The 17,475-nt window shown below is 37.0% G+C and overlaps 1 protein-coding gene across 1 annotated transcript in view; it reads right to left on the reverse strand.

Moving 5' to 3' along the window:
• GALC (galactosylceramidase) overlaps positions 1 to 17,475 on the reverse strand; it is a 68,723-nt gene that overhangs the window by 26,331 nt on the left and 24,917 nt on the right. The window contains 6 exon segments of the mRNA XM_023731678.1: positions 4 to 98; positions 2,150 to 2,236; positions 3,057 to 3,146; positions 9,736 to 9,863; positions 12,218 to 12,342; positions 15,384 to 15,539. Coding sequence (XP_023587446.1) covers positions 4 to 98; positions 2,150 to 2,236; positions 3,057 to 3,146; positions 9,736 to 9,863; positions 12,218 to 12,342; positions 15,384 to 15,539 — 681 coding nt within the window.

Raw genomic sequence — 17,475 nt, forward strand, 5'->3', positions numbered from 1 at the left:
AGCGGGTAGCTGCCCTTCTGACCCGTGGTGAGGGTGGTGAGTGTGAAGAGCTCATCCTCCTCCAGCTCCAGCGTGAAATGGCCATTGAGGTCAAGGATCTGAAAGAGAAGACAACCCTGTATTCAAGACCAAGTCCTGTGGCTCATCTCACTTGGGCAAAACAGTATTGAAAAAAAGAAGCTTAGAGAAAAACCAAACTCATTTCTGTTAGAACTACTGAACCACTTGTGAAAGACACACCCATATCAAAGCCCTGGGAATCTTTTTTAAGGATTTTAGAAGACTTTATAAAGCTATACTTTTTAGACAGGATTTTAAAAGAATTTCACTTCATGGAGGGAAGGACTAGATGATCTCAACGTCTATTTCTATTAGCTTATTCTTTTCCATTAGACTGTAAACTCCTTAAAGCTTGTGTATATTCATTACATGTAGCTCAAAGACCTCCTTGTTTATTTTTTAAAACTTTACTAAGGTAGAAAAATCCATTAACTCTTACTGTTGACCCAGAAAACTTTTTAATATTAAGAAAGGAAAGTCTTGCTCATTATATGTTTAACATATATTTCAATTAGCATGTTTAGCTTTATGTCATATTTATGATCTTACAACTTAATCTCTTTAAACTACAACCTCCTCATCTACAAAAAGAAGAAAAAACATCTCAGAGGGCTGTTGTGAGGATTAAACAAGATAATTGTTATAAAGTGACACCCTCCCTCTATCACAGCTGTTATATTATTTTGAAGGCATCAGAATCCCTTGTATAATAAATGTAGGCATTAAATGTATACTCATTTTATGAAACTTTGAGTAGCTTTGTTTTTCTATTTTGAGTTTATATCATTTAACTTTGTTTTAATAATAAATTTTGGTCAGTTCTTTGAAACATCTGATGCCTTACTCTGGCTCAGGAATAATCACAAATGATATTATTTTTCCTATGGGGAAGATCAATTTTATTATGCTATTTGCAACAATTTGTTGTACAAAAAGTAGAGAATGTCCCTTTTTAGAAATTAATATATAATGTGTGTTGAATCACTGATAGTGACTAGCTGATTCACAGAACATTAATAATTTCTAAAAGTAGTAGCAGATTTGTGTCGATTAGGTGAAGCAACGCATTTGTGTGGCCCAATTCATTCTTTGAAACAATTCCTGAGAAACTACCAGTGCCAAGCACCAGAGAAAGCACCTGAGATATAAAACTAACTGAATAAAGCAGGGCCCCAATCCTCAAGGTGTCTAGTCCAGTGGGAGAGTATTCAAGTAGATAAGGACATTGTCCTAGGCTGCCATGGAGCTAAGGCTTGGGGAGGGGGGCAAAGGCGCATCAGACAGCTCCAGAGGAAGTGACACTTGGACTGAGTCTTGAAGGATGACAAAAGAAGTAAGAAAAAGGCATTCTAAGACAAGGAAAAACCATATGTAAAACAGAGGCAAGTAAGTCAGCTTGCCATGTTCTGAAAAATACTAGTGTCAAGAGAGGCCAACTTAGTAGAGCATGCAGCTAGAGAGGGAGGCAGTCTTTTACCTCACGAGGAGACAGTGAAGTATTATGCAAAGGGGTGTAAACTTTAAAGGAAAAATCACGGAGGTACTATGAGCAACGGATTGACAAAAATCACATCTGCATTTTAACAGATCATTCTGGCAGCAGTGTGGTGAGTGGACTGGAGGGACTCAGATTGGAGGCTGGAAAAACAGGAGGTAATCAGAAATCTAGGAGAGAGAGAATGAGGAACTGAAATAAGCAGTAGCAGTGGGAATGGTTAAGAGAAATGTGTGGATGACAGACTCTTCTATACTGGATCACTGATGAGGTGTAGAGGGTAAGTGAGAAATACACAGAGACTAAGAATGAGATTCAAACTTCTAATGGGCATTTCACCTGACAGACAGGTGTTAGTGGCACCATTCACCAAGACAAACTAAGTACCTAAGAGCAAAACATACCTATAAACACATAAACTCCTTTACTGCTTTGAAGAGGATTTCTATAAAATAAAAAGTTAGAGACAACTTTATCTCTACTATGCTTTAGCTAAAAAAAATACACAATTAAAAATTCTTAATTCACTAATTAAATTTCTGTTCCCTTTTACTGCTGCAAAGCCCAAAATATAGGAATTTATTTTAAAACTACCCATATAGGATCCAGTTGTTTAAAAAGAAATTTCTTAGATGGTTTTCCAAGTTTGGTATACCACACTTGTAGCTCTGGTATTTGGCTCTGGGAAGGAAACACAAAAAAAAAGCATGGTTGAGTGATTCACCATATCCTCTAAGATTTCCAAAATCAGTAGCAGCAAGAATGGTCCAATGACTCCATTTCTATTTACAAAACATCCACCTCAAATTTAAAAAGCAACATTTTTGAAAGTAAGAAGACATTATTCAAGGAAATAGTTTATTTCCTATGAATACTAAAGAATTTTGGCAAAATTTAAAAACAATTTTAGTGTCTTTTCAGCCTTTGCTTCAAAAATACTCATTATTGTACCCGTGTGTTATATAAGAATTCTCTGGTATTAAAACACAATCCTTATGCCATTAGGAGTCAGAAAAGGCCTTACATTTTCTATATAGAAGATACCGTGATATACGTACATTCCTACAGAGCCCTGGTGGCATAGTGGTTAAGAGCTCAGCTGCTAACCAAAGGTCGGCAGTTCAAATCCACCTGCCACTCCTTAGAAACCCTATGGGGTAGTTCTACTCTGTCCTACAGGTCACTATAAATCGGAATAGACTCAATGGCAACTGGTTTGGGTTTGAGTTTTTACACAAACTATTAAAGAGTTTATAAAGACTTCACTTAAAAATTGCTACACTGTGATAACCATAAGCCAATCCCATTGCCGTCGAGTCATTCCGACTCATAATGACCCTACAGGACAGAGCAGAACTGTTCCATAGGGTTTCCAAGCAGTGGCTGGTAGATCTGAACTGCTGACCTTTTGGTTAGCAGCCAAGCTCTTAACCACCGCGCCACCAGGGCTCCGTAAATTCTCAAATTAAAATTAAAATAAAAATCCCACGTATTTACTTACAAAAGATCCTTTAAGGGTGAAGGTAGCAACTTGTCGTGACACATTGAAATAAGGAAGAAAGGGTCGTATACACATAGAATATTTATGGCTCTAAGGAGGGGAAAAAAAATCACATAAGTTAACCAAATAATGTACAAGGTAACTTAGAAAAAAAAAGTTAAGTAGTTAATGCCACAATATTAACAAAAATGGTATTTACTAGGTAACAAATATGAGTTTATTTCAAAAATAAGTTAATTAATTAACTATACAAAGGCTTTCTTCTAACGTAACATTTATTAAAATGTTTATCCTCTGTGCCTAAAACACCAGCTGCTGTCAAGCCAACTCTGACTCTTGGCAACCCCACGTGCGTCAGAGTAGAACTGTGCTCCACAAGGTTTTCAATGGCTGATTTTTTGGAAGTTGATCGTCAGGCCTTCTTGCTTTCAAGGCATTTCTGGGCAGGCTAGAACCTCTCAGCTTTCAGTTATCAATTGAGCACATTAACCATTGCAACACCCAAGGACTCCTCTGCATGCCTAGTCAAAGTAAAATTCAATGGTATTTTAGTATGAAGTAAAAGAGTTGAACAAAAGATTTCAAAGGGAAGCTCAAGAAGACAAAGTATTATACTGACATGTGCAAAGACTTGGACATGGAAAACCAAAAGGGAAGAACATGCTCTGCATTTCTCAAGCTGGAAGAACTACAGAAAAAATTCAAGTCTCAAGTTTCAATACTGAAGGATTCTATGGGGAAAATATTAAATGACTCAGAAGCATCAAAAGAAGATGGAAGGAACACACAGAGTTACTATACCAAAAAGAACTGGTCGACGTTCAACCATTTCAGGAGGTACCATATGAGCAGGAACCAATGGTACTGAAGAAAGAAGTCCAAGCTGCACTGAAGGCACTGGCAAAAAACAAGCCTCCAGGAACTGATGGAATACCAACTGAGATACTTCAACAAATGGATGCAGCACTGGAAGTACTCACTTGTCTACGCCAAGAAATTTGGAAGACAGCTACCTGGCCAACCGACTGGAAGAGATCTATATTTATGCCTATTCCCAAGAAAGGTGATCCCACAGAATGTGGAAATTATCGAACAATATCATTAATATCACATGCAAGTAAAATTTTGCTGAAGATCATTCCAAAGCAGCTGCAGCAGTATATCGACAGGGAACTGCCAGAAATTCAAGGTGGATTCAGAAGAGGAGGCAGAACCAGGGATATGACTGCTGATGTCAGATGGATCCTGGCTGAAGGCAAAGAATACCAGAAAGATGTGTTTTGTTGACCATGCAAAGGCATTCAACAGTGTGGATCATAACAAATTGTAGATAACATTGTGAAAAATGGGAATTCCAGAACTCTTAATTGTGCTCATGGGGAACCTGTACATACACCGAGAGGCAGTCATGCGTGGTTTAAAGTCAGGAAAGGTGTGTGTCAGAGTTGTATCCTTTCACTATACCTATTCAATCTGTATGCTGAGCAAATAATCTGAGAAGCTGGACTATATGAAGAAGAATAGGGCATCAGGATTGGAGGAAGACTCATTAGCAACCTGAGTTATACAGATGACACAACCTTGCTTGCTGAAAGTGAAGAGGACTTGAAGCACTTACTGATGAAGATCAAAGACCACAGCCTTCAGTATGGATTACACCTCAACATAAAGGAAACAAAAATTCTCACAACTAGATCAATAAGCAACATCATTATCAACAGGGAAAAGACTGAAGTTGTTAAGGATTTCATTTTGCTTGGATCCACAATCAACACCAATGGAAGCAGCAGTCAAGAAATCAACACACACGTTGCATTGGGCAAATCTGCTGCCAAAGACCTCTTTACAATGTTAAAAAGCAAAGATGTCACCTGGAAGACTAAGGTGCACTTGAGCCAAGCCATGGTGTTATTGATTGCCTCCGAAGCATGTGAAAGCTGGAGGATGAATAAAGAAGACCGAGGAAGAATTGATGCCTTTGAATTACGGTGCTGGATAAGAATATTGAATATACCATGGACTTCCAGAAAAATGAACAAATCTGTCTTGAAAGTACACCCAGAATGCTCCTTAGAAGCAAGGATGGCGAGACTACGTCTCACATACTTTGGACATGTTGTCAGGAGGGATCAGTCTCTGGAGAAGGACATCATGCTTGGCAAAGCAGAGGGTCAGCGAAAAACAGGAAGATCCTCAATGAGATGGACTGACACAGTGGCTGCAACAATGGGCTTAAGCATAACAATGATTGTGAGGATGGCGCAGGACTGGGTAGTGTTTTGTTCTATTGTTCATAGGGTCGCTATGAGTCGGAATCGTCTCGATGGCACCTAACAACAACAACAATAATGTTATTTTGACTGAATGAAACTAAATTCAAAGCTAATCTCCAGAGATATTTTATGGCATATGGATTAATTTTTTAAGTTATAACTCTGTTTCCAAGTAAAATACATGAAATTAAAAAGCAGAAGTTTGACATTTTTTTTACTAAAAAAGCATCTCCTCTAGCTATCACCTTCAAATAGACACTGTGATCATCTAAATACATATTACAAATAGTTCTCAGCTTGTCAATATGATTTTTTTTTTTTTTTTTTTTTACTAAAAAACCACTAATATAGGTAGCATAAAAAGGTATGAGACATAATCCTTACATTAGGGGAGTCAACAATTACAGAGCACTCACAGTACAATGTTTTGTGACACACTTTGTAGGGGAAAAAAATTACAGTTAGAGATTTCAATACCCCACTCTCAGTAATTGCTAGTACAACTAGACAGAAAATCAGCAGAAAGATATAAATAGATCTCTGGAAAATTCCCAATTTCTAAATAATTCATGAGTTATAGAAAAAAATCAAAATTCAGAGAGAAATGAGAATTCTGAATTTATGAAAATGAAAATACAACATATCAGAATTTGTGTGATGCCACTAATGCAGTACTTAGGGAGAAATTTATAGCACTAAATGCCCAGATCAGAAAAGAAGAAAGGTCATGAGATTTCACCTTCCACCTTAAGATATTAGAAAAAAAATCAATTAAAACCTAAGTAAGCAAAGAAAACAACAGACGTCAAAGCAGAACCCAGTTAAACAGAAAGCAAGAAAACAAGAGAGAAAAATTAAAAAAACTAAAAGCTTTGAGAAGATCAAAGAAATGGATAAGTCTCTAGTCAGACTGATCAGGGAAAAAAAGAGAAAAAACACAAATTACCATTATTATTATAAGAAAGGTGACATCACTACAGAGCCTACAGATATTGAGAGGATAATAATAGTGTGATTAACTTTATACCTACAAATTCAACAACTGAGATGAAATTGACAAATTTCTTGAAAGATACAAAAACTCAAAAGATCACTGAAAAAAAAATGGATAACCTGAAGAGCACAATCTCTATAAAGAAAATTAAAATTGTAGTTAAAAAATTTTTCCCATACAGAAAAGTGTACTAGGGAATTCTAACAGAAATTTTTTAAATAATAACACCAATTCTACAAAAACTCGTCAAAAAATAGAAGGAGTACTTCCCAATTTATTCTAAGGCCAACATTACCTTGATACTAAAACCAAGCAGACATTACAAGAAAACTATAAACTAATATCCTTGAGGAATATAATTGCTAAAATTCTAAACAAAATTTCAGCAAATTGAATCCAACGATATGGTAAAAGGGTAATACATCATTAACAAGTAGTTTATGATTAGAATGCAGGGTTGGTTTAACAACTGAAAATAGTAAGTGGAACACTTCAGAAAGAATGGCAGAGTAAGAACCTCTGAATATCTCCTCCACAAAAGCAACAAAATACTGGCAAAGACTGTCAAAACCAACTTTTTCAAAACACTGGTGATTAAGCAAAGGCTTGCAATAATTTCAGGTTATTTATTCAAAAGAAATGCCTAAATGTCGCTAAGAACAGTGAGCTTTATGGTGCTTAAACTTGCTCTATTCATATTCCCTTCTCTCTAGCTCCTCAGTTGTCTTGAAAACCAAGAGCCCCACAATCATGGTGAAAACCAGCAGCCTAGGAACTACTAGAGGGGGCAGAACAGGGATGGAGCTGCTACAAAGCCCAGTTCCCAGGGAAATACCATTATCTGACCTGTCTGGCAGTTTGGAAGACCCCACTCACAGGGTCTGTCTTTATGTGACTTGATGCAGAACTTGTCCAGGGAGAACAGCCTTTTCCCTGGAGGCATTTGTTGAAAAGAATTAGTGGCAATTTCTTAACATTGCAGCTGCCTGAGGTGGCAGTAGCATTTAGAACGAACAACAAGCTGACCAAAAAATTAAAGGGAAAAGATGGGAAATGAGATTTGTAAGGGGTTTTAAAAAGCTATGACATATTCCTCAGAATCTAGAAGGTCATGCACATGTGTAGAGCTTTGTGCATGCCCAGAAAAGACCTGGGAAGGCCCTGAGCTCTTACCTCAAGCTCACTTTGAAATCTGCACAGGCAGGAAGTGAAGGCCATGCCAGAGTTGTAAACTGCCTGCCTGAGCATTGAAGGTGTGTCCCAACATACACACAGAGCCCACTGTCAAAGGCTGGGAGATGTACTGTTTCCAAACATTTAAGGAAATCTCTGTACAGCCATGAGCTGACCACAAAACCAAGCAGAGACATCAAGGGCCACACATAACAAAGTTCACAGACTTTACAGAATTAATTCAGGAAAGACACTTAACATCAAATAGCAGCAGCAGCAGCAATGACAGCAAACAACACCAACAACAAATGCTGGAGATATGGGAAAATCTGATTTCCCAGAGTTGATACGTTATTCAAAATGTCCACTTTGCAACAAAAAATTATGAAACATACAAAGAAACAGGAAAAAATGGTCCATTCACAGGGAAAATAAAAACAGTCAACAGAAACTCTCTGAGGAAACCCATACATTAGACTTACTAGACAAAAACTTTAAATCAACTATTTTAAATATGTTCAAAGAACTAATGAAAACCATGCCTAAGAATTGAAGGAGAGTTCCACTTCCAGAACGGCAATATGATGTGCTCCATGGAACTGCATCCAAGTAAAACAGGTGAAAATTTTAAAATATTAAGTCTCTGGAAATAACCATAAGCACATACAGCAAAAGAGAACATTTAGTCAAGAAAATGTATGCAAAATCAGTACGAACAGCAATAGTCTGTAGCATATGAACCATGACTCACTTGCTTAGTCTCTCAGCCCTCCCTCCCAGCCCAGTCTGATAGCAGCTCCACTCCAAGTGGGTACAGCCAAGAACACAGGGCTCCCTCTCCTCCCAGTCGAGGGTGACAGTATCTTCCTGGTAGGAGCAAAATGTATTTCTTATCCCACCCTATCCCAGCTATGTAATGCAACAATTAAGTGCCAGTAAGGGCAGCTGTGATCAGGATTCCCTTCGTTGCACAGCACCCACTTGTGAGCAAAGGCTCTACCTTGGGCATGGTGTACTGAAAATACTGGGATCCTACCCAATCACCCTTACCCTGGCTCGTTCATAGGGTAGCAGTTCCACACAGGGAGAGGCATAATGAGAAGACCCAAGGCTACTGCCCCCGACCCACTCAGTGCCCTACTCATCAATCAGAGGTATCACTGAGAGAAAAGTGTGCCACTGTCCCCACTTCAAGCTCCAGAGACTTGGCTCAGGGATTTAGTCCAGGAGAAGAGGCAGGCCATAAAACCTGTCCATTGCCGTGGAGTTGCTTCTGACTCACAGTGACTATATACTACAGAGTAGAACTGCCCCGTAGGAGTTCCTAAGCTGTAATCTTTACAGAAGCAGACTGCCACATCTTTCTCCTGCGGAGCAGATGATAGGTTCAAACCGCCAACCTTTCAGTCAACAGCCGAGGTCTTTAACTACTGTGCCACCAGGACCATAAATCAGAGAGCTCCAAAACTCTCCCCTAAAGGAACTGATTGAACTGCTTGTATTTAAAACAGAGAGTGTGAAGTTCAAACCACAGGGCGCTCTCAAAAATAATAAAGGTTTTAAAAAAAGCAATTAAGAGGAGACTGGTGGCTTCATTAGAGAGATAAACTAAATCTTAGAGCAGCTAGCTTAACAGAGAAAATTAGAGAAAGAGACAGCTAAGAAGAGCCTTCCTGGGGTCAGAACAAACCTCAATGACCTCAAAAACACCCCTAAGTCAGAATTTAACTGGAGACTATGGAGCAATTTGAGCCCCAGGACATTGTTAAAAACAATACAGCAATTAACTAGCAATTAGTGGAGCTTAACAAGGAGGTGTAATCCAGGAAGAAACAGAGAGCCCTGGGAAAACCACTGTTCACTTAGGTATTGTGCACAGGCCAAGGCTGCCCCCTCTGAAAAGCAACATCAGAGACTTCCTAAAGCAGTGATCAGCGGCTGCTTGGGAAGCCACAGGTGTGTGGGGAAAAGAAGCAAGGGATTATAAAGGGATATAAGCACTCTTTTGGGGAGCAATAAATATGTTCACTATCTTAATTGTGGTAATGGTCTCTTAAGTGTATACATAATATTAAAACTTATGAAATTGCACACTCTATATTATTTAAAATGTGCCATTTATTATACACAAATTATATCTCAGTAAAGCTGGTTAAAAAAATGTATTCAGTTTTGTATTACGCTTTATTTCCAATCCTAAAGAAGTACAGTTAATCCAACAGCAACAACAAAACTTTACCATAGTTTCAATGATGATGGTGAGGTTGCCTAAACCATCAGTCAGAGCTACGTAGCTTCCTCCTTTCTCTAAATGTCCAACTGTCTTCAGGTAATACCAACCTGGTTGCGTAAATTGAGTAGTATGAGCTACAGAAAAGCAGAGAAAGACCCAAATAAGATAAAAATGGCAACAATAAGGATTCTTTAAAAAAAAGGGAGGGAGGGTGGGGGCTGTCTACTGATTCATAACATAGTTTGAGTCTGACAAGCCAAGATTTTTTTCTGTTTGGAAGAAAGTATCTACTGACCTCATTTTCAACTTTTAAATAATTAATTCAGTTAAATGGTACAATTTCAGGAAGAATCTTAGAAAGACTGGTAAAAATAAATGAACAACACTCTGTGAATCACGAATCATCCAAGAATTCAAGAATATTAGTCCTTTTTTTCCCCCAATAGTAAAACTTATTCCGTCAACCCTTATTCATTTCTGTCGAACCCATCATAATACAACTACAAGACCTGAAGTTAAAAAGTGTTCATGCATTTCCAAACCATAAGAACAAGTTTATTTCCATAATATATATTTACTGGGCACCTCCAAAGATGGCTGTGCAAACATACTAAGCAATTATTCCATGTCTCCACTCTCCCAAAATAAAACACTCACAAAATGAGCAGAGCACAGTAGTCCACCTAGATAATATGGGGCCAGCAATGTCAACATTTAAAGGGTTAACAAACAAGACATACAAGTTCATTTTAACTTTTCCATATTTTAGAAGAATAATTTAAGGAGTTTATTCTAGTAATCAAATTCACTGGCATGATTATAAATCTCTTTGAGGAAAATACGTCAGCTGAAAATTACCACAATAGAGGTTTAAAATTAAAACAAATTCACTTCCAATTTATAATTTTCCTATGAAAGCATCTTACCTTTGAAGGAATTGATTTTTAAAAGGGAACTGTGGTTATGATGTTAAAACAAAATGGTTATGTTTAATTTTTTTACAAAAAAAAAGACTGTAGAAAATAACAAAGGTAATTTGACAAAAGAATTTTTGTTTAAATTATATTCATTATTAGTATGGCTACCTTTATCCTTTTGTGAAAAAATTATACCATGCCATCCACTGTCTGCATCACAATGTCCCTTGTGACTAATGACACTATAGAATAAGTTTTCTGTTTCAATGGAAAAGGATGCATCATCTATAACCTGTTTATTATCTTTGAGATATTCTGCAACTCCGTATGTTTTAGGTGACTGATAGGTAAGTAAATTATGTCCTGTCTGGTAAGGTTTTAACTGACTTCCTCTCTGCTGTGGGAAAACCAGTTTTGTTTCTATTTGCAATTCATCTCAAATTCTTTTACTCCATATAAATTTGTGCTTTTCCTTTGAGCTAGTTATAACACTTGGTTGGCTCCCTCACATCTTTTGAGTAGTAGATACTCTTTAACGTATGTTCATTTTTACATCTGTATAAGAGTCATGATTTCTCCTTTTTCTGAAAATGATCTTTTAACAACACACATCTGTAGGTTTAGGGCACAACCTGAAACCATAATATGTCATATAACTTTTACATGTACTTATCCATTTAATAATTCAATACAGTATTTGTTAATCATGTAATGAGTGCTATATACTCACCTTTGATTTTGTTAGCATGCTATTCTAATCAATAAAACTATACTAGTACAAAAGAGTAAAGTGCCCTCATGACTAATTTTAAATCACCTTTAGATACTCTGAATTGTAGAGTCTTTTCAAATAATTCATTTTATTAACAATTACCATAATCTGTAATTATATACTTAGATCATTTGATTCTCCCTCAGAGAGTTCAGTGAGGAGAGAGATCACTCTGCTTCCACTCACCACTGAAAAGTCCAGGACCTTGCACAGTGCCAGTATGCAGTGCACACCCAAAAACACTTGCACAAAAACTAAGTATTACTGAAACTTTAATTGCTGATGGACATTAACCAGATGATCGATAAAATACACATCTCCCCTTTGCTATTTTTTCTAAGAGCCAGGTCTTAGCCTAATAATCAATAATGAAATTCGAAAGGTAGCCTAATTAACCCAAAAAAAAAAAAAAAAAAAAACTGAAACCTATTACTGTTGAGCCAATTCCAACTCATAGTGAACCTACAGGACAGAGTAGAACTGCCCCATAGGGTTTCCAAGGAGCAGCTGGTGGATTTGAACTGCCAACCTTTAGGTTAGCAGCCAAGCTCTTAACCACTACACCACCAAGGCTCCAATTACCCAAAAGATTCTTATAAAACACTATGGCTCATCTTGCTTAAAACAGAGATATACACACACATACACACACATAGGCACACACATATGCATGCACACACACATGCACACAAACATGTAACGCACACACATACAGTAAGTTCGTGTGATCCCCCTCCAAGTGTCTCTGCTGTCTCTTAGACAGGAACTCTGGGAACTAGAGGAGGAATCTGAACCATACCTGATATCCAGATAGGAGGTTCTACTTCATAGTGCCCACTCCATGGCTCCTGAGCAGTCATCAATCCACATCCCCCGTAAGGTAACTGTTCATAGTAACTAGCCACCAAATTCCAAGCGATTGTGCTAAAAGATTTGTTTGATAAAAGAGAAACATCAAAACAACTTGTGATTTAAAAAAGTAAGTCTAGAAGCCTGTAGTAAAAAGACCTTATGATAGTATATGTAAATGACCACAAAACCGCCACTCAACACAAGAAAGTGTGAGTTGCCTAAGTTCACTCATATTTTGAAAAATCCAGCGTTAGTTAGATGCATCTAGATATTTTTAAATGGTTAATCACATAATAAAACAATGCATATACATATAAGTTATACAAGTTTTTTACTGAAACAATGGTGTAGCCAGAAGATGACACATGCCCTACCAGTCGTGAACATGTCACAAATCTGAGTCAAATACAAATAAAGGCTTTATTCATACCTGCTTTCCTTTCGACAGCCAGCCTTCTTAATGCCCCAGTTTCATGACATAATTTTATGAACTTGACTCTGAACTGTTCCAAACTTTTACAATTGAGAACTCAGGTCTTAGAGTCAGATTGCCTGGGTTCAAATCATGGCTCCACCATTTAACCTCTCTGGACCTCAGTTTCCTCATCTGTAAAATGAGGATAGTAATTGTACCTAGCTCATGTGACTGCTGTCAGGACTAAATGTATTAAAATAGAAAAGACTGTAGAATAAGGACTGCACTGCAGTAACTGCTATTATTCTGCTTCATTTACGAGTACTAACTGGTTCCAGCATGCTCGTCTGTCCCCTTGGCTATTCTTTCAGATGATCAGGCCCTAAGAGTCCACAGCAGTTGCCTGAACCCTACGATTACAACTTCATGGTTCTCAGGAAAATCACAGAGAAGGCCATGAGCTCACCTGGGCAAAAGGGGAGCTCTGGAGCCCTGGGACTGCTAGGCTCCTCACAGCTAAAAAACTCGAGCTTACCCACAGAAATTTTTCTTATCAAGTCCTTACCCATCAAAAAATGATAGAGTAACACTGTTAGAAAACATCAGCCTTTTAATTCTGTCAACACAAAGTAGAGGACGACAGTCCCAATTTTCAGAAAACCTTACTATCAGTGAGAATTTTTAAAAAACCTTTCTCAGGATTTTACCTACAGTTTGTTAATCGCCTGGACACAGGTATCCTATCCTCTCTGGCTAGTGGTAAGAGTATAAATTGAGACAAACTTTCTGGAGGGTATTTCATAATATGTACTAAAAGCTTTCAAAAATATATATACTTCTGACCCAGCCATTTCGTTTATAAGAATACACTCTTTAAGGAAATAGTTATAGATGTATACAAAGATACATGTATACAAATGTTTTCATTTCAGTTTGTACAAAGCAGTTAATTAAAAAATAAAAACAACTTCCATTTCTAGGAAGAGGGACCAGTCAATAAGGCAGACACAGTTTCTGTATCAGTGTTTCCAAACTTAGGTGGCATCAGAATCATCTGGCACGTGTACTGGACAGACAAGAGTCCCAGGGGCCTCCCCTGGATGTCTGATTCAGCTGGTCTGGGCAGCTGCCAAAGAATCAGTACAAGTGCCTCAGGTGCTCATTAAGAGTTTGGGCAATAAGGCAAGTTTGGGAATTACTGCTTTATGTAACAGAATATACATACATAAAGCATTAAAATGATGAAGTAGAAACATACTTAAATATGATAAAATGTTCATCATGCCTTGTTAAGTGAAAAAGCAGCAAACTAAATAGATTATGTGTTACGATATCAATTTTGTATTAACAATTTATACAGGTAAATATAAATTTGAAGGACATACACCAAAATCTTAAAGGGTGGTTATTTCTGGATGGCAAAATTATGGGTAATTCTGTTTCTGTCTTTGTATTTATCTGCCATTTCTAACTTCTCTCCATGAATATGAATGAATTACTCTTGCAACCAATTTAAGTTATTAAACCAAATTCTCTATGACAAGCATCTTTGCTTTCAAAAAGAGATGAAAAACAATTATAGGCTTGCCAAAGAATGTATCAACCTGCATTAATATCACTAAAGTATATTTACCTTGCTTTCATTCTGTTTATCATTGTTTTAGACTGATAATTTGATTCTAATTACAATTAAAGTGTTTTCAAATCATTTAAGAAATGTTTCCCTGAGGAGTAAACAGAGCTGTGTTTCCCCGCCAAGAGCCTCTGTTTAGATAGTTACACAAAGTTAAGTGATGCCTTAAGGAATGAATTAGACAGACTGAGACCTGAGGTTTGGTCTTCTCGAAAAAATTGGTCTGAAAAAATGGGGAAGGAATGGAACTATTCTAGATTTAAAAAGACTCGAAAGACATAATAGCTATATGCTATGCATGGTGCTTGCCTGGATTCTGGTTAAAAATTTTTAAAAAACCAACAAATGACATTTTTTGGGACAACTGAGAAAATATGAATATAGACTGGGTCTTTGAAATATTACAAAATACTGTTATGTAAAAAAATGATACAGTGATCATGTAGGAGACTGTATTTTTGGAGACGCGTGATAAAATACATAGGGGTGAAATATCACGACATCGGTAATTTACGATTGTTTAATTATTAGAAATATATATTGTTGCTGCTGTTGTTGTTAGTTGCCACTGAGTCGATTCCAACTCACGGAAATATATGTAGCTTGTCAAAAATTATACAACTGCATGACTTTTATTATCTATACACGATACTTCAGTAAAACTGACTATATACAGAAAGATAGATACAAATTAGGTTTAGGTATAGGTATAGGAGTCCTTGGGTGGTGAAAATAGTTAATGTGCTCAGCTGCTAACCTAAAGGTTGGAGATTTAAGTCCACCCAGAAGCACCTGGGAAGAAATGCCTGGCAATCTACTTCAAAGAAAAACAGCCACTGAAAACCCTACAGAAGTCAGTTCTACGCTGGCACACGTGGGGTTGTCATGAGTCAGAACAGACTTGACAGCAACTAGTATAGGTACAGACATAGGTATAAATGAAGCAAATAAGTAAAATGTTTAAAATCACTGAGCTTAGGTTGTGAGAATATGGATAGCCACTGTACTTTTTTCTACTTTTGAAAATTTGTATAATAAAAAGCTTAAAAAATTTTAATAACCTACGCAGTCATGTGGCCATTGATATAATTCTGATTCAGTATGCGACCCCAGCAGCCTGCACCCACGTCATTATTCAAAGTGCTAAAATCTTCAGAAGACCAAAGTTTCTTCTCAGTCAGCTTTGCATCCCTTACTGAATAGGTGCCAGGATAATGAGCCCTAGAAAAGAAAGGGTGGAAAGAAATGGAGAAAGGTCAAAATGTGGCAGTTACATACATTTGTTGCATGAATAAAATACATGTCCTCTCCAAGTTTTCTATTTTAAAACACTGGGCAGATTCCAGATAGATGACACACTGAATATAGGTATCTGCCTCTCCTCCTTCTTTCCAGGATCCCATTAAAATGACAACGAAGGAAAAAAAAAGGGGGGATAAAACTATAATGGCACACAGAATAGGAAAGATTATCAGTGGATGAGAGATTTAAATCTGTTTCTGGAAACCATAAAATATATGGAAGCCTAGTGATGAATGGAGCAAGCAGCTCCAGAACACTCCAGGAGGGGACCCAGGTAGATACTTGAGTCAGACTCTACAGGGGAAGCCAGAGAACTTGGAACGGTCGGAAGGAAGGGCAAGATTAAGGATGCTACAAATAAGACTAATGAAAGTCTGTTTACCATGTAAAGTAGGACTCTTTCCCCTACTCCTGCCACTAAGAGAAAGACAGCTTGGCATTTACTCCCAATCAAAAAGTAAAAATCAGAGGGTTCTTTCTTGAAGGGAAAAAATAATCTACCTTGGGAGAATTAGAAGTTATTACTCCAGAGCAGTGGTTCCCAACCTGGAAGATTTTGGCCCTCAAGGGATATTTGGCAACATCTGCAGACATTTTCAACTGTCACACCTGGGGGTGGAAGGGATGCTACTGGCATCTAGTGAGTAGAGGCCAGGAATGCTGCTAAACATCCTACAAGGCACAGAACAGCCCCAACAGCAAAGAATTATCCAGTCCAAAATGTCACTGGTGTGGAGGCTGAGAAACCCTGAATAATAACGGATCCTTCTCTCATTCTAGCACTTGAAGGGAGTCGGTAAGTTGACATAAAAATGCATATTTATTATAGCAAGAATGAAATACTGCCATAATGATGACTGTGGAAGCTAGTGATTTTATAAATAAGAACAATTAAGAAATTTCAATTGTAAAACAGAAAACAGATTGGTAGTTAATACAATAAGAGAGTACATTAGCTAAACAAATTCAGGAAGAAGATTGCACACATTTTAGGCCAAAAAATATTTGCTAGCATTTTAATAATATTACAAGCAAAGTAATGAAGGTTGAATTATATCATAACAATATTTATAAAATCAAAAGAATTATTGTGAAGATCTGTTTTTGTTTTTAGGTCATGACTCTTAAGAAAAAGTCCTATTTGGGAATTCTTTATGCCCAGTGAAGATGAAATTAGGACACATCAATTTGCTTTCTCAGAATTTCATTAGGAGGAAAAGGTTCAAAATCAGGTCAAATGTGTATGGCATATCATCTTCAATCCAGACATAATGAAGAATATAAAGAACATGAAGAAAAGCATTTTAAAAACTTAGGTTCCACCAAGATTTTGCTGAGTCACTAAACTCAGTTAAAAGCGGGCACCTATTCAGTATTGCAAATATGAACTATAGAAACCCTGGGAGTAATCTAGCACCGAACAGGGTTAAGAAATCAGTTTTCTGGCATTAGAATGTCTAACTTGGAAAACGTAACTATAATCTTTTTAATAATACAATCTCAATAAATTTTTAAATTTTAGATTTATTCTCATATCCCAGAATTTCATTGTATAATGGTGATATTCAGCTTTGGCCTCAGACAAATATTAAATTTAATACTGATCTAATTGTTATTCAGCCAAATATATGTTTGCTGTATCTCTAGTTAAAATATATTCATATAAGGAAAAAAAACAAAACACCCTGGTAAGTAGTATACTATCTTGCTACCAATGATCTTCAGATATTAGGATTACAAGTAAGTTTAATTCTATCTTTATAGTTTTCTACATTTCCCAAATTTTCTATATTGAGTATACATTATTTTCCATAACCTGAAAAAGTGTCTCAATTGAAGTTATGGAAGTAGGTGT

The sequence above is a fragment of the Trichechus manatus genome, unplaced genomic scaffold, assembly GCF_000243295.1.
Source record: "Trichechus manatus latirostris isolate Lorelei unplaced genomic scaffold, TriManLat1.0 scaffold00045, whole genome shotgun sequence".
In the NCBI taxonomy this organism is placed as follows: Eukaryota; Metazoa; Chordata; class Mammalia; order Sirenia; family Trichechidae; genus Trichechus; species Trichechus manatus.